The 16,757-nt window shown below is 44.0% G+C and overlaps 1 protein-coding gene across 1 annotated transcript in view; it reads right to left on the reverse strand.

Moving 5' to 3' along the window:
• pmfbp1 (polyamine modulated factor 1 binding protein 1) overlaps window positions 1-16,757 on the reverse strand; it is a 150,070-nt gene that overhangs the window by 38,278 nt on the left and 95,035 nt on the right. The window contains exons 15-18 of the mRNA XM_080793286.1: window positions 16,491-16,656; window positions 13,701-13,772; window positions 13,358-13,511; window positions 2,464-2,545 (exon numbers count right to left, since the gene is read on the reverse strand). Coding sequence (XP_080649412.1) covers window positions 2,464-2,545; window positions 13,358-13,511; window positions 13,701-13,772; window positions 16,491-16,656 — 474 coding nt within the window. The remainder of the gene's footprint in view (window positions 1-2,463; window positions 2,546-13,357; window positions 13,512-13,700; window positions 13,773-16,490; window positions 16,657-16,757) is intronic.

The raw sequence follows: 16,757 nt of genomic DNA on the forward strand, positions 1-16,757 counted from the left end.
AGTAAACAGGAGGACTTTGCAAATGGCTGTAATCCACAGACACCACCGTTGTTTTCGGAATCCGACCGGCTGAGAAAATAAAGCTTTTTTAAATGCAATAAGACGGCCTTATTATAAAACCGTGGCGTATATCGGAGGGCCGCCACGCGCGCAAAAGTCTCAACCTTGTCAGTTGGACTGTGGAAATGCTCCGCAGCCCCCCCAACTTTACCCCAAAACTCCCCCAGTCTGAGGCTGTGACAGCGGGGTCATGTGGAAGACACAGCCACAACCGCAAATATGAGAGTGCACACAGGCGCGCGCACACACACACACACACACACACACACACACACACACACACACACACACACACACACACACACACACACACACACACACACACACACACACACACACACACACACACCCACACACAGACTCCAAAGAGCAGCAAAAGACACGAAGCAGAAACATCCACAAACACACACACACACACACACACACACACACACACACACACACACACACACACACACACACACACACACACACAATGGAGGACACTGTACATGTGAGCTGATGTCATCACCACAAGTGACACAAATGGGTCAGCACCAGGTCGTCTCACCTCTGACCTTTCAGCCCGTAGGACATGACATACGAATACATGTTCACCTGGTATCCTATAGTTTCATTGTACAGATTATTATTAAGACAGTATATCGTTTAGTTTAGACGTATGCTAGGTTCTTGGTTTAGCTGTGATCCCATAGTTTACTGAGGCGCTACACTGTCTCTCTGCATTTGATGTACAGTATATGTGTTTACCGTGCTTATTGTGAGTTTGCTCTGAATAACAACGTCTGCTGCCCGGAACTTTTGAACTCTCTGCTATCCGTGCTGCATCCATACATATTCTGATCACAACAACAGTTTTCCATTGATAATGCTGAAATATCTGATATCTGATAATAATAAAGCTCCGAAGGATATTCATCTTCACAGGTCTGTTCAACAACAACAACAAAAACAACACGTAGTACAGAAAAACATGAGTTCCCCACTGTGTACAGAAACCATCCTATCGGCGGGGCAGTTTGTTTAATGCCGTGATGGCTGAGGGGACAAAACTCCTACTGAAACGAACCTTTTTCCATGGCAAGGTTCTGTATCTTTGTCCAGATGGCATGAGGTTGAAAAAGCGATACAGTGGATGATCAGTGTCACGTGATATTGAGAGCGCTAGCCCGTGTGATGGCCTTATTGTTCATAACACAAAGTGTGGGTGTGGGAAGTCTGATAATATCACCCGAAAGGTGCTCAGGTTCCCAACTATCTGAAGGCACTGCGACATTTCTGGTTAACTACTTATGTGTACATAATAATAATATTAATACAACCTTACAACAGCTTGTAGAACTGCAATTTTTGTCAAATTTTGTATTGTGTTTATAATTATATTTTGTTTCTTTTTATTAAAATAAGTACGCCAGGTTGAATTTGGTTAGCGAGCTCTACATGAGATTAATAATAATACTTATGAATTAATTATAATAATATGTAGCCTACTAGCATTCATACCATGACAGAAGAAAGTTATTATCATTTGATGTGCTGCAGTATAATTCTCACCACGCATACTTTTTTAATGACAACAACCACACACACACACACACACACACACACACACACACACACACACACACACACACACACACACACACACACACACACACACACACACACACACACACACACACACACACACACACACACACACACACACACACACACACAGGCTCCCTCTGAAACAGCACTAAGTGTTTCAGACTGAAGTCTTCTCTCCGCCGGCCACATGTTCAGTTAAATACCGTACGGCCTGCTGCGTGGACATCTAAAGTGGTTCTGATTATCCGGCGTACACACAGGGGGACCGGGAGGAATGGTGGACACTACAGTAACTAAACTACATACTGTACATCAATGCTGTACTCGAGGAGCCTTTTTTGGAGCATTTACTTTCTTTGTTTTTCACGGCGCTACTGTACATTTCAAAAATAAATATTGTGCTCTTTGCTCTTGGGACCCCATACTTACAAACTAAAAAATAATAATGTTATGAATTTCACCACTTAAGACTTCATTTCAAACACGGAGCTTGTACATCAGCTATTTTCACTATTTGTTCATGATATGTTTTGTCACAAAACTGAGGCGGAGAGCTCTCTCTATAGGCCTGTAGAGATATGAGAGCAACAATATAACATTACAAATGAACTTTGTACTGTGTACCTTTTGAATACTTGAGTATATTCACTTGAGGGCATTCACTTAGAGTATATACTGTATACTTTGTCCACCACTGACTGAGAAACTGTAGATCTAAGTAGTCGTAGCGGGCATACACTCAGGGGAGGAGGGGAGAGGAGAGGAGAGGAGAGGAGAGGTTCCTCCCTGCCTGCCGCTCTGTTTCCAACTCACCTTCTTTTCTCCTCCGCTAGCTCGGGCCGCTCCTCGCTCAGACGCTTGGCCTCCTCCTCTGCTCGGCCCGCCAACTCCTCCACTGAGAGAGAGAGAGAGACAGACAGACAGACAGACAGACAGACAGACAGACAGACAGACAGACAGACAGACAGACAGACAGACAGACAGACAGACAGACAGACAGACAGACAGACAGACAGACAGACAGACAGACAGACAGACAGACAGACAGACAGACAGACAGACAGACAGACAGACAGGCAGACAGACAGATTCAGAGAGTGTAGTATAAATGAACATATGGGCAATGAATATTGCATCACTGTATTTCAACCCTTTTCTGGTAAATGAATGCCATACTGCGGCGTCACCACCCCCAAAAGCAGCGGAAATGTACAAATGTACGACGACCTCACAACACATTACGTCACAACACGCTGTGGCCTGTTGTGGAAGTGAAAGTGGTTAAGTGTGTGTTTTATGAATAATATGGAACCAATGAAAAGTATTAACAGCAGCTTTAGACTAAAACAATAAAACTACATTGGATCAGTTTTGGGCCACACAAGGTTTTCACCAGACAGCGACAGTGTGTGTGTGTGTGTGTGTGTGTGTGTGTGTCTGTCAGCAGGCAGACAGACAAACAGAGACAGGATTCAGTTATATAAAGCATACATTAACAAAGCTCCAGTCAAGCAGGAGTGGAGCAATATCAGCCCAATGGATGAGTCACCTCCACAGCAAAAACAGAAAGACGCCTGACACGCAGGAAGAACAGACCATTCAGATGTTACTGCATGGCAGAGCAGGAACGACACGCACGCACGCGCGTGCGCACACACACACACACACACACACACACACACACACACACACACACACACACACACACACACACACACACACACACACACACACACACAACTTACTATACTTGTGAGGACAAACATTTTAGAATAGCATTGAAGAGCAGAATAACATAAAAATGTGCAGATCTGTCTCAGAATCGGCTATTTTCCAGTTTACACCTAATGTAAACCAGGCCAGAGTCCGACCATACATAACACCCTAAACCTGACCTATATAAAGGCTTGATCGTAACCCTAAAAGCAAACAGAATCTTTTCCTCATTGTAAAATCCTATAACTCCCTCAAATCACATTTAAACCTCTTCTTTAAACCTTCCATCTTTCTGATGTTGTGGACCAGGAAAACGCTCCTTAAGACTCCTCACAATGTCTATTCCTAATACATATGGGGACATATGGCCCTCACAGATATAGCAATACAAGAAGAGCACACCATGTCTGCGAGCCTTTTGTTGGGAGACAAAAGGGGAGGCGCTTCCCGACTCCGTCAATAGATGGCACTCTCTACCTGGGAGCAGCAGGCAGGCAGAGCTCTGCTCCTAACCACAGTCAGTCCTTCAATCACTCTCCCTTTTCAGAAGGTCTGCGTGCAATAAAACCCCATTGTCCTACACTTATACTCTAGCACATTGAGGCAATGCATAATAAAACACACAGCATTCAGGTTACTCTACAAAGTTGGCTTTGCTCGACTCTACTCTCTCTCCCTCTCCCTCTCTCTCCCCCCCCTGCGATTAAAATGAGCTCCCTACTCTTATTTCCTTGTTCCTCACACTGTTTTGTAAGTCAATGTGTTTTCTCTTCTTTTTATGTTTCCCCTTTTTATATAAAACCTTTTCAGTGAATTCAGTATTCATTGAATAGAACATAAAATGTCAGCCATCACTGGCCAAGGCTAGCGAATATTGAGAAGGTGTGTGTATGTGTATGTGTGTGTTGAATATTTAGAAGTGTGTGAGTGTGTGTGTGTGTGTGTGTGTGTGTGTGTGTGTGTGTGTGTGTGTGTGTGCGTGTGCGCGTGCTTATGTGTATATAGAGTTTATGCATAGTCACTGTCGGGTGGAAACCTTGTATGTCCGAAACTGTTACTTAATGTAAATAAAAAATAAAAGCAGAAGTAGGGCATTAATCCACTGGAAATAAATAAATACTGTACATAAAATAAAATAAAACGTAAATTGACGAAATATGGAGATACAGCAACAACATGGCAGTGCACAGACAGAGGACATTTGGCGAATGTTGCATTGTGTTCACAAAACAGGCCTTAGTGGAATGCACTGAAAGGTAGGATGCTAAAATGAATATCGGAAGAGGAGCCGAATGCAGAAAAACAACAATAATCTACATGATTAATTTATGGCTTTGCAGCCTACGTACAAACTGTTTAAACTGAACCCGCAGAGAAAAAAAAAAAATTGAAACGGCAACTGGAATCGCTAAATATTTAACGACGCACAAACACACTGATTTTATTATTTCATTTTCTTTGAAGGGGGAGCTCAACACCTGGGCTATTTGACTGAAGCTCAAGGTAAAAAAAAAGAAAAAAAAGAAAGTTTGTTATGAATCTAAATAATCGATATCGCGGGGGATGAGAGAACTTGAGCCGGTGGATCAAATTCACATTCAAGGCATTAGTCCAAGATGACCCCGGTGACACCTGCCTCCACCAGGGGAGGCCACGGGGAGAGCAATTAGCTGCACATAGACTGCCTGGATGGCTAACATGTACACACACGCACGTACGCTACACACGTACACTTACACAGACAAATAAATACGCACACACATCAACTCAAAACTGTGCTCTCTCCATAAGGTCGGAAATTACAGTGACAAAACACGCACCCACCCACCCACCCACCCACGCAGGCACGTACGGACGGACCAACTCACCCACGCACACACGCACGCACGCACGCACACAACACACTATAAAAATGCGTGGGGTATATGTTGGGCCTATGACTGAGGCATCATTGACCAAGTGACACGTTGTGAGCTTATAGATCAGCTATTTCTGGCTGTCGTGTGACACAGAGCATAAATAAGGCATTAGCTTGAATGTCACAGGGTTAACAAAACAAAGCAAAACATCTGTCTTCTGCTGTATTTATGTATTTGACACTTAAATATACCAAGTAGCAATTTGAGATCAACAATCTCTCTTTTTTTTAAAGCTTAAAAGCAAGGTCTCTCTCCCTGTCCCTATATGTCTAATCTCGTGTACCTGCTGCTATATGTGGACTTACCAAAGTGCTACCACCTTTGTGTCTATAACCTAATCCTAATGTAGGCATAGATGCTGTACCAGATGTATCATGCGTACAGTATGTGTATTAGTTGATTCAGATTCTGAATTCCTCGACATGTCTCTTTGTCTTTCGTCTCTGTTTTCCTCATCCTCTGTACGACATGTTCTCTCAGCGAAGTCCACAATAGTCCACAATCTCAGATCGGTCTAAACTAGATGCAAGTGCAAATGTGTCAGTCAGAGCAACTTAGTATAGTTGAATAATATTTGAATGGGAGTATCTATACTCAAGTACTGGAGTTAAGTACTTTGTCGACCACTCTCTCCATCTCAATTTCAACTTCTCTCTCTCTCTCTCTCTCTCTCTCAGTCCCTTCATATGAGCTTCAAAGCCTGTCGTGTAGGACATCAGTGCGTGATGGCAGATCTGCGGTCAGATTAGCCTGCTCTCCTGGCTAACCTTTAACATGAGGGGAGATGAGAACGTGGCTAACCCTGAATCAGTGGTTAGGGCTATAGGCTGCTAGGCTGGGCCCTTCCCGCCCCTCATAGAAGCTTCATAAGGGCTTCCTATGGCTTTGTTGCAGGGATTGGCAGCGGGGTGGAGGTGGTCCCGGGAGGGATGGGGGGCCAACACTCTCCTCCGACTTCTCTTTCTGAAGTTTCACCGGCTTGCAACACTGCTTCTGGGTTTAAGCCATTTTGGGCGGGAACCCCTTTTGGTGTTAGCTATTGAAAAATAGCAGACCTACAAGCTCATAGCGCGCCAACCGAGTGGCGCGCTATGAGCCTGTAGGTCTGCTATTTTTTGAAAAATCGAAGAACGACTGACATAGAAACATGGCTTTTTCAGAAAACTGTCAGGATGTAGAAGACATTTTTAGAATCTGATCTCAGGTCAAAATGGGTTAAGCCAAGGCGCGCACGCACACACACACACACGCACACACACACACACACACACACACACACACACACACACACACACACACACACACACACACACTCCAAAGAGCAGCAGAAGAAACGAAGCAGAAACATCCACAAACACACCACACACACACACACACACACTCACAAAACTCGTACACTGGCATAAACCCCAACACTCCCTCCGCCCCCCTCTTGCTCTCTCTCTCTCTCTCTCTCTCTGCTTTATTTACAATCCTCTGGCATTGGTACAAGGGCCGCGGGCTATAACACACGGCACCTAATGCTCAAACTGCCAGGTAATCTCATGTCAGACATCCCCCTTTGATAGAAACTGATCAATAGACTCTTGTAAAGGAGTCATTTTCTCTGATGTTTCAACCATGCCTTCTTCTCCTCTCTCTCCTTCACTACATTTCTCTCTCCCTCCCTCTCTCCCTCTGTGCATCTCTTTCCTCTCCTCTTTTATTAGCCATACATTTATAATTCATATTTTCGGCAGGCAGGCAGGGCTGGGCTTTTGCTCAGAGACAAAGGGGGCCTCTTTGTGTAATAAAGAAAAGCATGGTGGGTGAGAATGAGGGAGAGGCATAACGCTGCTGTTTTGCCGCTGGTTCCGGTCTACAACAGTTTTGGGGATCGATAGGGTGTGAAATAGGATTATAGCTAGTAATAGAGGTGAATTGGAGGAGAGAGGCTTGCATGTGTGTGAGTGCGTGCGTGTGTGAGTGAGTGAGTGTGCGACGTGCACGTGTATGTGTGTGCATGTGGAGATTGTGTGTGCAAGTGTGTGGGCGGGATAGCGACTAACACACACAAATGTGAACATACAGTACACAAGCACTCATGTTAACACACACATACGTACGTGTGAGATAATAAACACACTCGCGTGCACACCCCACACACACACACACACACACACACACACACACACACACACACACACACACGCACACGCACACACACACAGTGATGATTCCATCATATTTAGGCAGATGCACGTCAGCAGCACAGAGAGGTGGTAATATCACATTTCTGCTTTGCTGGAAGTGTGGTAATCAGATTATGACGTGTTGTTTATACTGTTATTCCATTTATTGTCACCCAGCATAACGTTCATTTTGCATTAGGATCAAAGTTACAAGTCCTTTTGTTTTTCTCTTTTCTCCTTCATGGCTTTGGGAATGTAATCAAATATGTCGTTCAAAAATGTCTCTGCATCTCGGTCGGACAGAAACTTTTTTATTTTGAATAGCTCAAAATCAATCATCGGATCATCCGTCCAAAACTGCATCCAATGAATGGATTAATTATTAGCCAATTCATGAGGAATCAATCCATTTTGGGCACCCTGCCATCCGCAATTGTCACCGTTTCCCTTTTTATTTTCAGAGGACTTACAATAAGTAAGGTAATGCTAATAATACTATTACTACTATTACTACTACTACTACTACTACTACTAATAATAATAATAATAATAATTATTATTATAATAGGCCTCTCAAAGTGCTAAACACATACATCAAAGGCAGAGAGACAATGACACTAGGATCACAGGTAGACTAAGAACCTAGCATCAGTCTAAACAATATACTGTCAAAACAATAATAAGCTGTAGTGTACATTGATACAATAGGACACCAGGTGAACAATGAACCTAGCATCTGTCTGAATGACATCTAAATCATCTAAATTAAAATGTTAACATTGTGGTCAATGAAAAGAACAAACACCCCTCACACTGTCTTCAAATGCAGTGAAAAAACTTTAACAGGGAAACAGCAATGTCTTCATCAGGCTATCTTTATGAACACAAATGAGAGAACATCTTTTTGTAGGCTGTCCAACCTAATGGTAGGCCTATCAGGTCAAACCAAGAAATGACATCACTCACTTGGTTTGACCTGCTAGGCCTACCATTAGGCACCCTGGGCAAGACCTACGCTGTAAAGGCTATCATTTGTTTGGGCGGAAGTTGCGGGATTTTAGCAGAAGTATTGCCCAAGGAAATGACGTTGATATAGCTGGTATCCGGAGGACACATCCGACGATAGCTTCTCTGCCTTACGTTGTGACCAGGCTTTTCTTTTCACAGATAAGTAAGCCTGGGGCCGAGGTTAGACAGCCTACAAAAATATGTTCTCTCATTTGTGTTCATAAAGATAGCCTGATGAAGGCTGCCTAGGTCGAAACATTGCTGTTTCCCTATTTAAGTTTTTTCACTGCATTTGAAGACAGTGTGCAGGTGTGTGTTCTTTTTCATTGTCGGGCACCTTACCCTCTCCTACGCACCTGTCGCCTGTAGGTGTGTAAAAGCCTTGCAAACCATGAGAACAAAATGACCAAGGTATGTCTGAATGGTCGTATACGTCAAGTGCTAAGGGCTGAAGTGGAGTTAGAAATTGGGAGTAAGTCTGCGGTTCTAACTGCAATTGGGAGTTTGTTCCAGTTCGGGAGCCAGAACTTCTTTAACGTATGCACGCACGCACGCACTCAAGCTAGAAGTCTGATACACTCACAGACAGTGAATGTATGCTGTCAAGATGTGTGACACAGTTTCAGTCACACGCAAAGTTTAGGTCAGAGTGTGTCCTCTCCTTCTTTTAATCACTCCGTCTCTCTCTGTCTGATTGAATCCAGCTGCCGTTCAATCTCATCCTCGTGACCTCCTGTAGCCCCCCCCCCCCCCCCCCCCACCTCTCCATCTATATTCCTCCTCTCATGAAGGGACTCAGCTCACTATGCTTGGCCATGGAGTGCACACTCACGTTTACAACTGTTGGTTATTATGTATCTATCAATACATTGAAATTAAACCATTATTGCGCCAGTTAACTATGAAATCGTGCATTTCCAGTCAGTCAGTCAGTCACTCACACACTCACTCACTATCCCTGATGTCATCAATATTAAGCCAATATATGGGAATGCCCCCATATATGGCCAAGCCTCCTCAAGTGATGACATCAATATTAAGCCCATATATGGAGAATGGAGATCCCTGATGTCATCAACATGGGCCAACAACTCTACGTCTCACCTCAAACTCTTAGCTCTCCATATATATGGAGCTGACCTGTTCCGACATTCCATAATGTTGATCTGACCTTATCAAACTTTGTACACTCAAGACACGCTCCATTATATGGCCAGTACAGAATTCATTCCATATGTGATATGATCTGACCCGCCATGCCAAAGCGCCAGCGCTCGCCCAGCAGTCTGCTGTCACCCAGGCGGATATATTGATCTGACCCCCCATGCCAAAGCGCTAGTGTTCGCCCAGCAGTCTGCTGTCACCCAGGCGGATGCATGCACACGACCTCATCTCTTGTCGCCCTCAGGTAAATATATTTACTATATTTGCCAAAAAGAATTCGGAGCCTGTTTTCACTAGAAGGTCTGAAGAAAAATCAGCTAAATTTGCATGTGCTTAAATTCACATTTAGAATTATTTTCAGATGTCAAGATTTTCTGAGATGATAGAATGGTGATGGATGATGATGCTCATGGAAGGGGAACCTTCTGAAAGCTTCATGGGCAAAGATAATCAACTTCTCAATAATTAAAAAATTGTCACTAGACCTTCTAGTGTTAACCAAGCCATTGGACATGCTGGTCGATCATAGGTACTACCGCTGGGGCCAGAATATTTCTATTCTATTTCTAATGAATCTATTTTATTGTATGTATTTATTCTAACTGCTCAAAGCCAAACCTCGGCATTCATCCATTAGAAACCAGTTCTAATATTCCACTTAGGACTGCTGGAAGTCTAGTCTTCTCAGACACATACAACAGTATTTAAAAAAAAGTCCCTACTTCATCATTCCTTTTGTTTATATCTACAGTTCTACACGACTCAACACAACACAACACAACAAGCGCGGCAATGTTAATAACAACAAGCGCACTTTTGTTCATTTGCAATAATTCCAAGGTCAGCAGCCTTGTCTATTCAGGCAGGCCGCCACTCGCATCCGGCGTAAATAATGTTCCCTTTGTTATAATAAACCATTTTTATTCTCCGTTAGCCCGTTACAATGGGCTTTGCACAGCGGAAGGTATAACCCATTCTGAACGGGAACCCGTTTTGGTGTTGGCATCATGTTATGCTTTAGCTATTGAAAAATAGCAGATCTACAAGCTCATAGCGCGCCACCGAGTGGCGCGCTATGAGCTTGTAGGTCTGCTATTTTTGAAAAATCGAAGAACGACTGACATTTTTAGAATCTGATCTCAGGTCAGAATGGGTTAATCAGACCAGTGTGTGTCCAGTGGAAACCTCGCATGAATCTGATCTCAGGTCAGAATGGGATAAGAAGCAGAATAATGTGTGGGCTTTTTGCGCGGGGCGAGCTTCAGGTGCATTTTGATCACAGACAAAAGGCCGAGCGGCGCACTGTGCTGCTGTTCCACTGTCTCTATCTTGTTAATGAGCAATGTTCAGCCAGCAAGCCAGCCACTGTGAGAGGCCGGCTACATCTCTCTGTGGACAATAGCTGATTGTGTGTGTCTCTGTGTCTGTGTCTCTGTGTGTGTGTGTGTGTGTGTGTGTGTGTGTGTGTGTGTGTGTGTGTGTGTGCGTGCGTGCGTGTGTGCTCGCGTGTTGCTGCATTTGTACCTCAGAGAGTAAGTGTGTATGTGCTAATTAAAGCAGTGGGAGTTGAAGAAATGGCTGTGCGTGCGCGTGCGTACGCGTGCATGCGCGCATGCGCGTGTCTGTCTGAGGTGTGCGCCTAGCGTGACCATAGATGTGTACGTTAATTCTTAATGAGACATTTCTGTGCCCAGAGAGACCAAACTACCACCATTCTTGCAGTGACACACAACTACAAAGGCCACCATCTCATATGAGCACACACGCACGCACGCACGCACACACACAATCATTACCATACAGCCCTAGCAGTGCACCATTACGTTAAAACTTGTCATATAAGCGTGTGTATGTATGTGTGCAGAAGAGCCACCAACCAAATCACCACCCTCTGCTCAACCACCATGTGTCCGTCCATTGGCCAATTTGTGCTCAGTGATTGAGCTGGGCAGCAGCAGCTGTGGTTCTGCAACAGAAGGCAGGTCATACAGGGGCTTAGCCCTGTATGAGCCCTGCAAAACGATGCTTCTCGCTAACATTTTTATATTAATTAATTACTTAATTAACATATATTGTTTCCTGTTCTTTTTTCACCTAAACATCATCATTGATGTTCATTGTTTAGACTTGCAATGCCATTGGTCATGATATTTGCATATAAATACCCCCCACAGGAGGCACAAATTTACACAAGTTCAAAATCTCTGGCAATTTTTAACCTATGACCTTTGACCTTTCATCATCATCATCATGCTGCGAGAGTGAAGTCTAGCCAACAACACCAACTCGGGATTCCTGGATCGCTGCCCTCCACAAATTCCTATCCAACATCAGGTTCTTGAGCTCTGCAGTGTTGTGAGCCAAGCTGTCGCGCCGCAGCGCGTCTACATAGGTGGTACGCTAGGTAATCAACACCAGCTGAAATGGCGATTCATAGAAAGATTGGCAAGGAGGCTGATTAACACTAGCATGACTTCACTCATCTCACCTACTACTCTGACGGCTGAACGGTCAAGATGAGATGACCGTGTCTTTCGTGCAATTCCATTGGCCACTCTCTCCCTGCATCTCTTCTAATGATCTTCACACCTCTCCCACTCGCCCCGGAGGGTTGGCGACTTGCCATATTGTCTTCTAAAGGTTATACATTCCAACTAATTCAACTCGAGGACAACTCAACTTTTTTTTCTCCTTTTTCTTTTCAGTTTATCAAACAATAATTATAGTGACGGTGAGTGTGCTAATGAATACCCTTGCGCAGCGCGAGGTATTTAACGCCAACTTAGACCAAAAGTGCCTGAAAAGTGGCTGAAATGTCACTGGGTTATGGCTCCTATTTGATGCCCAAATAAAACAGGAAAACAAGCACCTTTGATGGTTGACATAATGTTCTGGTCCAACTCCCTCCCCACACCGCCGGGGGAATCCCAGCAGGACGGCCGTTTGGTTCACCGGGCAGCTCCTCGTTAACAGTGATGTTAATGTCTTTATTGACTTTTATTGATCATTATGCTATTTTCTCAACGCCGTCGTGAATAAATAAGGCTTGTGTTCAGACCGGCAGCCTCCAAATCTGATTGTTGGCCTATCCAAAATTCCAGATTGTAATCAGATTGGTTTTGATCAAGTCTGACGAGCATATAAAAACCACATGATAGCTGATTTCTGCTAATCAGATTTGGGAGCACATTCCTAGGTGTGGTTTGGAAATGCAATTCAATTCAAATCATATTTCTGAAGATACGTGTTAGTACAGACACTTGGAAACTGAAGGCTAATTTAGACAAGCAATCGGCTATAAATCACACGTCAGGCAGGCAAATGGGATTTGCCCGCAGCGTGACAAAGCTACTGTACGCTACTGTACAGTATGTGATGTCACCTGGCACAGCGAGTGGTTCTCAAACGTTGCATGTCAAAGAGTCCCAAGATCTGAAAAGAGGTTGTGCGACGCGCTGTGAGTAGATCGGCTGTTTTTGACAAAAAAAGAAATCAGTCCCGTTTGAACTGAGTGGTACTGTACTGTACTGTACTGACTGTGTAGTTAGTTTGCTACAATTTAGGCATTTAGCAGACGCCAGAGCGACTTACATTAAGCAAGAACAAAAAAGCATGTGTGTGTGTGTGTGTTGACTGCTTAGTTAGCAACGTAGCATGCTACCTGTGTGTGTGTGTGCTGTCTGCGTAGCTGCTGCAGCTGTAGGCTCAGCTGTGTAGTTAGTTTGCTACCTGTGTGTGTGTGCTGTCTGCGCAGCTGCTGCAGCTGTAGGCTCAGCTGTGTGCAGTGACTCCTCAGCTCGTGGCTCTTGGTGACGACACTCCTCCTCTGTCGCACCTCCTTCTGCACCTCCTCCTCTAGGCTCCGGACCGCCTCCCTCTGCACCTCAGCCTCCCGCCTGGCCTCCTGCACCTCCTCCTCTAGGCTCCGGACCGCCTCCCTCTGCACCTCAGCCTCCCGCCTGGCCTCCTGTAGGTCCTCCCTTTGCACCTCAGCCTCCCGCCTGGCCTCCTGTAGGTCCTCCCTCTGCACCTCAGCCTCCCGCCTGGCCTCCTGTAGGTCCTCCCTCTGCACCTCAGCCTCCCGCCTGGCCTCCTGCAGGTCCTCGCCCGACCGCCGGAGGAGAGCGTCACGCATCTGGAGCACCTGAGCGGGACGGCGGGGCCAGAGAGGACATTATAGGGACATTTCACCGCTGGAACAAACTGCAGTCACTCAATGTTAATGATTTATAATGAATTTGTTAGTGAATTAAAAATGCGAAAACGCACCCAGGGCGCAACTATTTCACAACGGGTATAAGGGCTAGTACTGTATATATAATGAAATAAAATATTGGGTAAAAACTGATATTGTTCGATATTTTCACATCGATATTGCTGATATACCGATAATACGGTCCGATATATTGGCGCATCCTTACTTTTCACACACGTGTCATAGCGGGGGAAAAGAACAGCTGTAGCTAATTATGGTTGCCTATAATGACATGCCCAAAATTGGGATGCCAGGATTAATGTGGTTCATAATGAGTCCATTTAATTGAGAGCAAGCAATCTGAAAAGTCAATAGTAATTATAAGTAAACCAAACATACCCACCATAACCTTTATGAGCTGCAGGTGTATTTACACTGTTGTACTTGTGACACTGCAGTATGTGAAAACATATACGCATCACACCTACGGTATATACCGTAGTTCAGGTCCAGTTACTAGTGGATCTGCTATTTTCATTACGGTACATTTGAAAAGAATTAGGCTTCAAGTTGCATGCAAGATAACATTTCGTTTTGCCCTTCCTAGAAATGTAGCGAAGTCAAAAGTACAATATTTTTGAAATGTAGTGGAGCGAAAGTCAGACAAAGTGCATTTACTTGAGTATCTGTACTAATTAGTAGTAGTACAGATACTCAAGTAAATGCACTTTGTTACAGTCCACCACAGTCTAATGCTGTCATTAGATATACTCATATTATACGAGTGCAACACTGCGCACATGATCCAGTATTCATGTCGAGTACTAACCACTAGTGTAATTATGCATATATGCATAACGTTCCGGGACTAATTATGCATAATAATACATAATGCATGCCCTTGATGTACATGTGCGTTATTGTACATGTGTCCTTACATGACACGCACTCATTAGGAGTAATTCCTCCGGGAAGAGTGGCACAATGACATGGACCCGACGTGACAGGGAGAGACAGAGAGAGATTGTGTGTGTGTGTGTGTGCGTGTGCGTGTGCGTGTGCGTGTGTGTGTGTGTGTGTATTGTATTACTGTACTATACTTGTGAGGGCCAAATCCCAAGTTGATCCGATACATACAATGTTATTCCATTTTTGTTGATTACATTATTGTATCAGAAAAATTAATCTTACAAATGTAACTGGAATGTATCATTGTATTTGACATGTGCAACAGTTCATTGTTTTAATCTTATTGTAGTTTTCCCCAGATACCCACCCTGTGTTTCTCCTGTCACAATCAAAGAACCACAACGGAAATAAGCTTGCCAGTTTTCCTTTTGACTATTGTGTGCTTTTTGTCAATAGTACAGTATTTTCTTTACAATTGTGTAAATACAATTATCAATCAATCAAATGTCCCTGAAAGTCTAGTAGAATTTGAGAAGTAGACATGGCGAAGACCATATTCCTGGTCGTCACAAGAGAAAAAAAAAAAAAAAATTAGGTTAGGTTTAGCAAATTTGTATGTGTTTTTCGGAAAACCGACGGAAAAACGTTGCTAAAAATCAGAAAAACGCGTCCAGTGTGCAATCACCTTTAGGACTGGAGTTATGAAAATAGCTGATCTACAAGCAAGCAACGCCTTGTGTGCTTGTAGATTAGCCATTTCCAGCGTTATCGCTAGTCTTAATGAAGAAAAAAATCTGTCTTAAAATATTGATGTCCTCACAAGTATAGTAATACAAACATGTGCGTATGTGCCTGTGTATGTGTGTGTGTGTGTGTGTGTGTGTGCGTGTGTGTGTCCGTCTGTGTGGGCGTATGTGTGCGAGCATGCGGATGATCTTGGTGCTTATGACATAAGTAACATGTGTCCGTTGGTGCCAGGGGGCACATCAATTAATATGCTAAGAGACAAACGAGTGCACACACACACACACGCGCGCGCGCCCACCAGTGATGTGCGTTTGACTGCCAGCTACGTTGGCACTCTGCCAGGGTACCGTCATCTCTTTGACTAATTTGAATATTTAGAGTCCCATTGAGCTCTTAATTGGAGTCAATTGCGCCAGCCTTGGCACCGTTTTGGCGCTGTAATTAATGGTGAGCCAATCTTTTTCTGCCAGGCGGGCGTGGGACAGCCGTGTACAGGTATTGCACTGTATGTGCGTATGTGAGAGAAGTTATACGTCATACATATGACTTTCACTCCACTACAAGACAAATGACAAAAGCACAGCCCTATTTCAAATGGATTATTTTTTGACATTTTCATTCTAAGACAAAAACTATGGACATGATTTTAGTTAGTTTTAGTTTTCCCAAAACTGGTGAACTGTGAGACAAATACAGCGACAACCACACATTATTATCGACATATTGTTTACAACTACCACAAAAAGTGTACCAAAGGTATCAATACCTGTGTGTTTCCAGTAGAGGCCAATTCTGTATCAATCGGCATCAATTTATTTATTTTTATTTGAAAAAGAATTCTAAAAGAAAGAGAAAAAAATAAAAAATGCGAGCTTGTAGATCAGAGATTTTCTCTATGAATACAGGTGCGCCTAGAGATTGTGTGAGTGCGTGCTTGCGTGTGTGTGCGTGCTTGCGTGTGTGTGTGTGTGTGTGTGTGTGTGTGCGTGTGTGTGTGTGTGGGGACCGTACCCGCTCTCTCTGGCTGCTGGTCTTGTGGGCGTCGCCCAGCTGCGTTTCTAAGCGTGTGGCTTCTTGTTTGAGTCGCGTCACTTCCTGCTCCAGCCGGCTGGTATTGGTCAGGTGCGCATGGTGGGAGGCGGCCAGACTCCGCTCCAGACCCTCCTTCTCCTGAGACCTTCAGAAGAAAAAAAGAGCATTAATAATATATATTCATGAAGCATTTTTAAAACGTCCACCTATAATGATTGTGACACATGAGCTGCATAATCACAGCTA

The sequence above is a fragment of the Protomyctophum bolini genome (genome assembly GCF_963924005.1).
Source record: "Protomyctophum bolini genome assembly, chromosome: 21".
In the NCBI taxonomy this organism is placed as follows: domain Eukaryota; kingdom Metazoa; phylum Chordata; class Actinopteri; order Myctophiformes; family Myctophidae; genus Protomyctophum; species Protomyctophum bolini.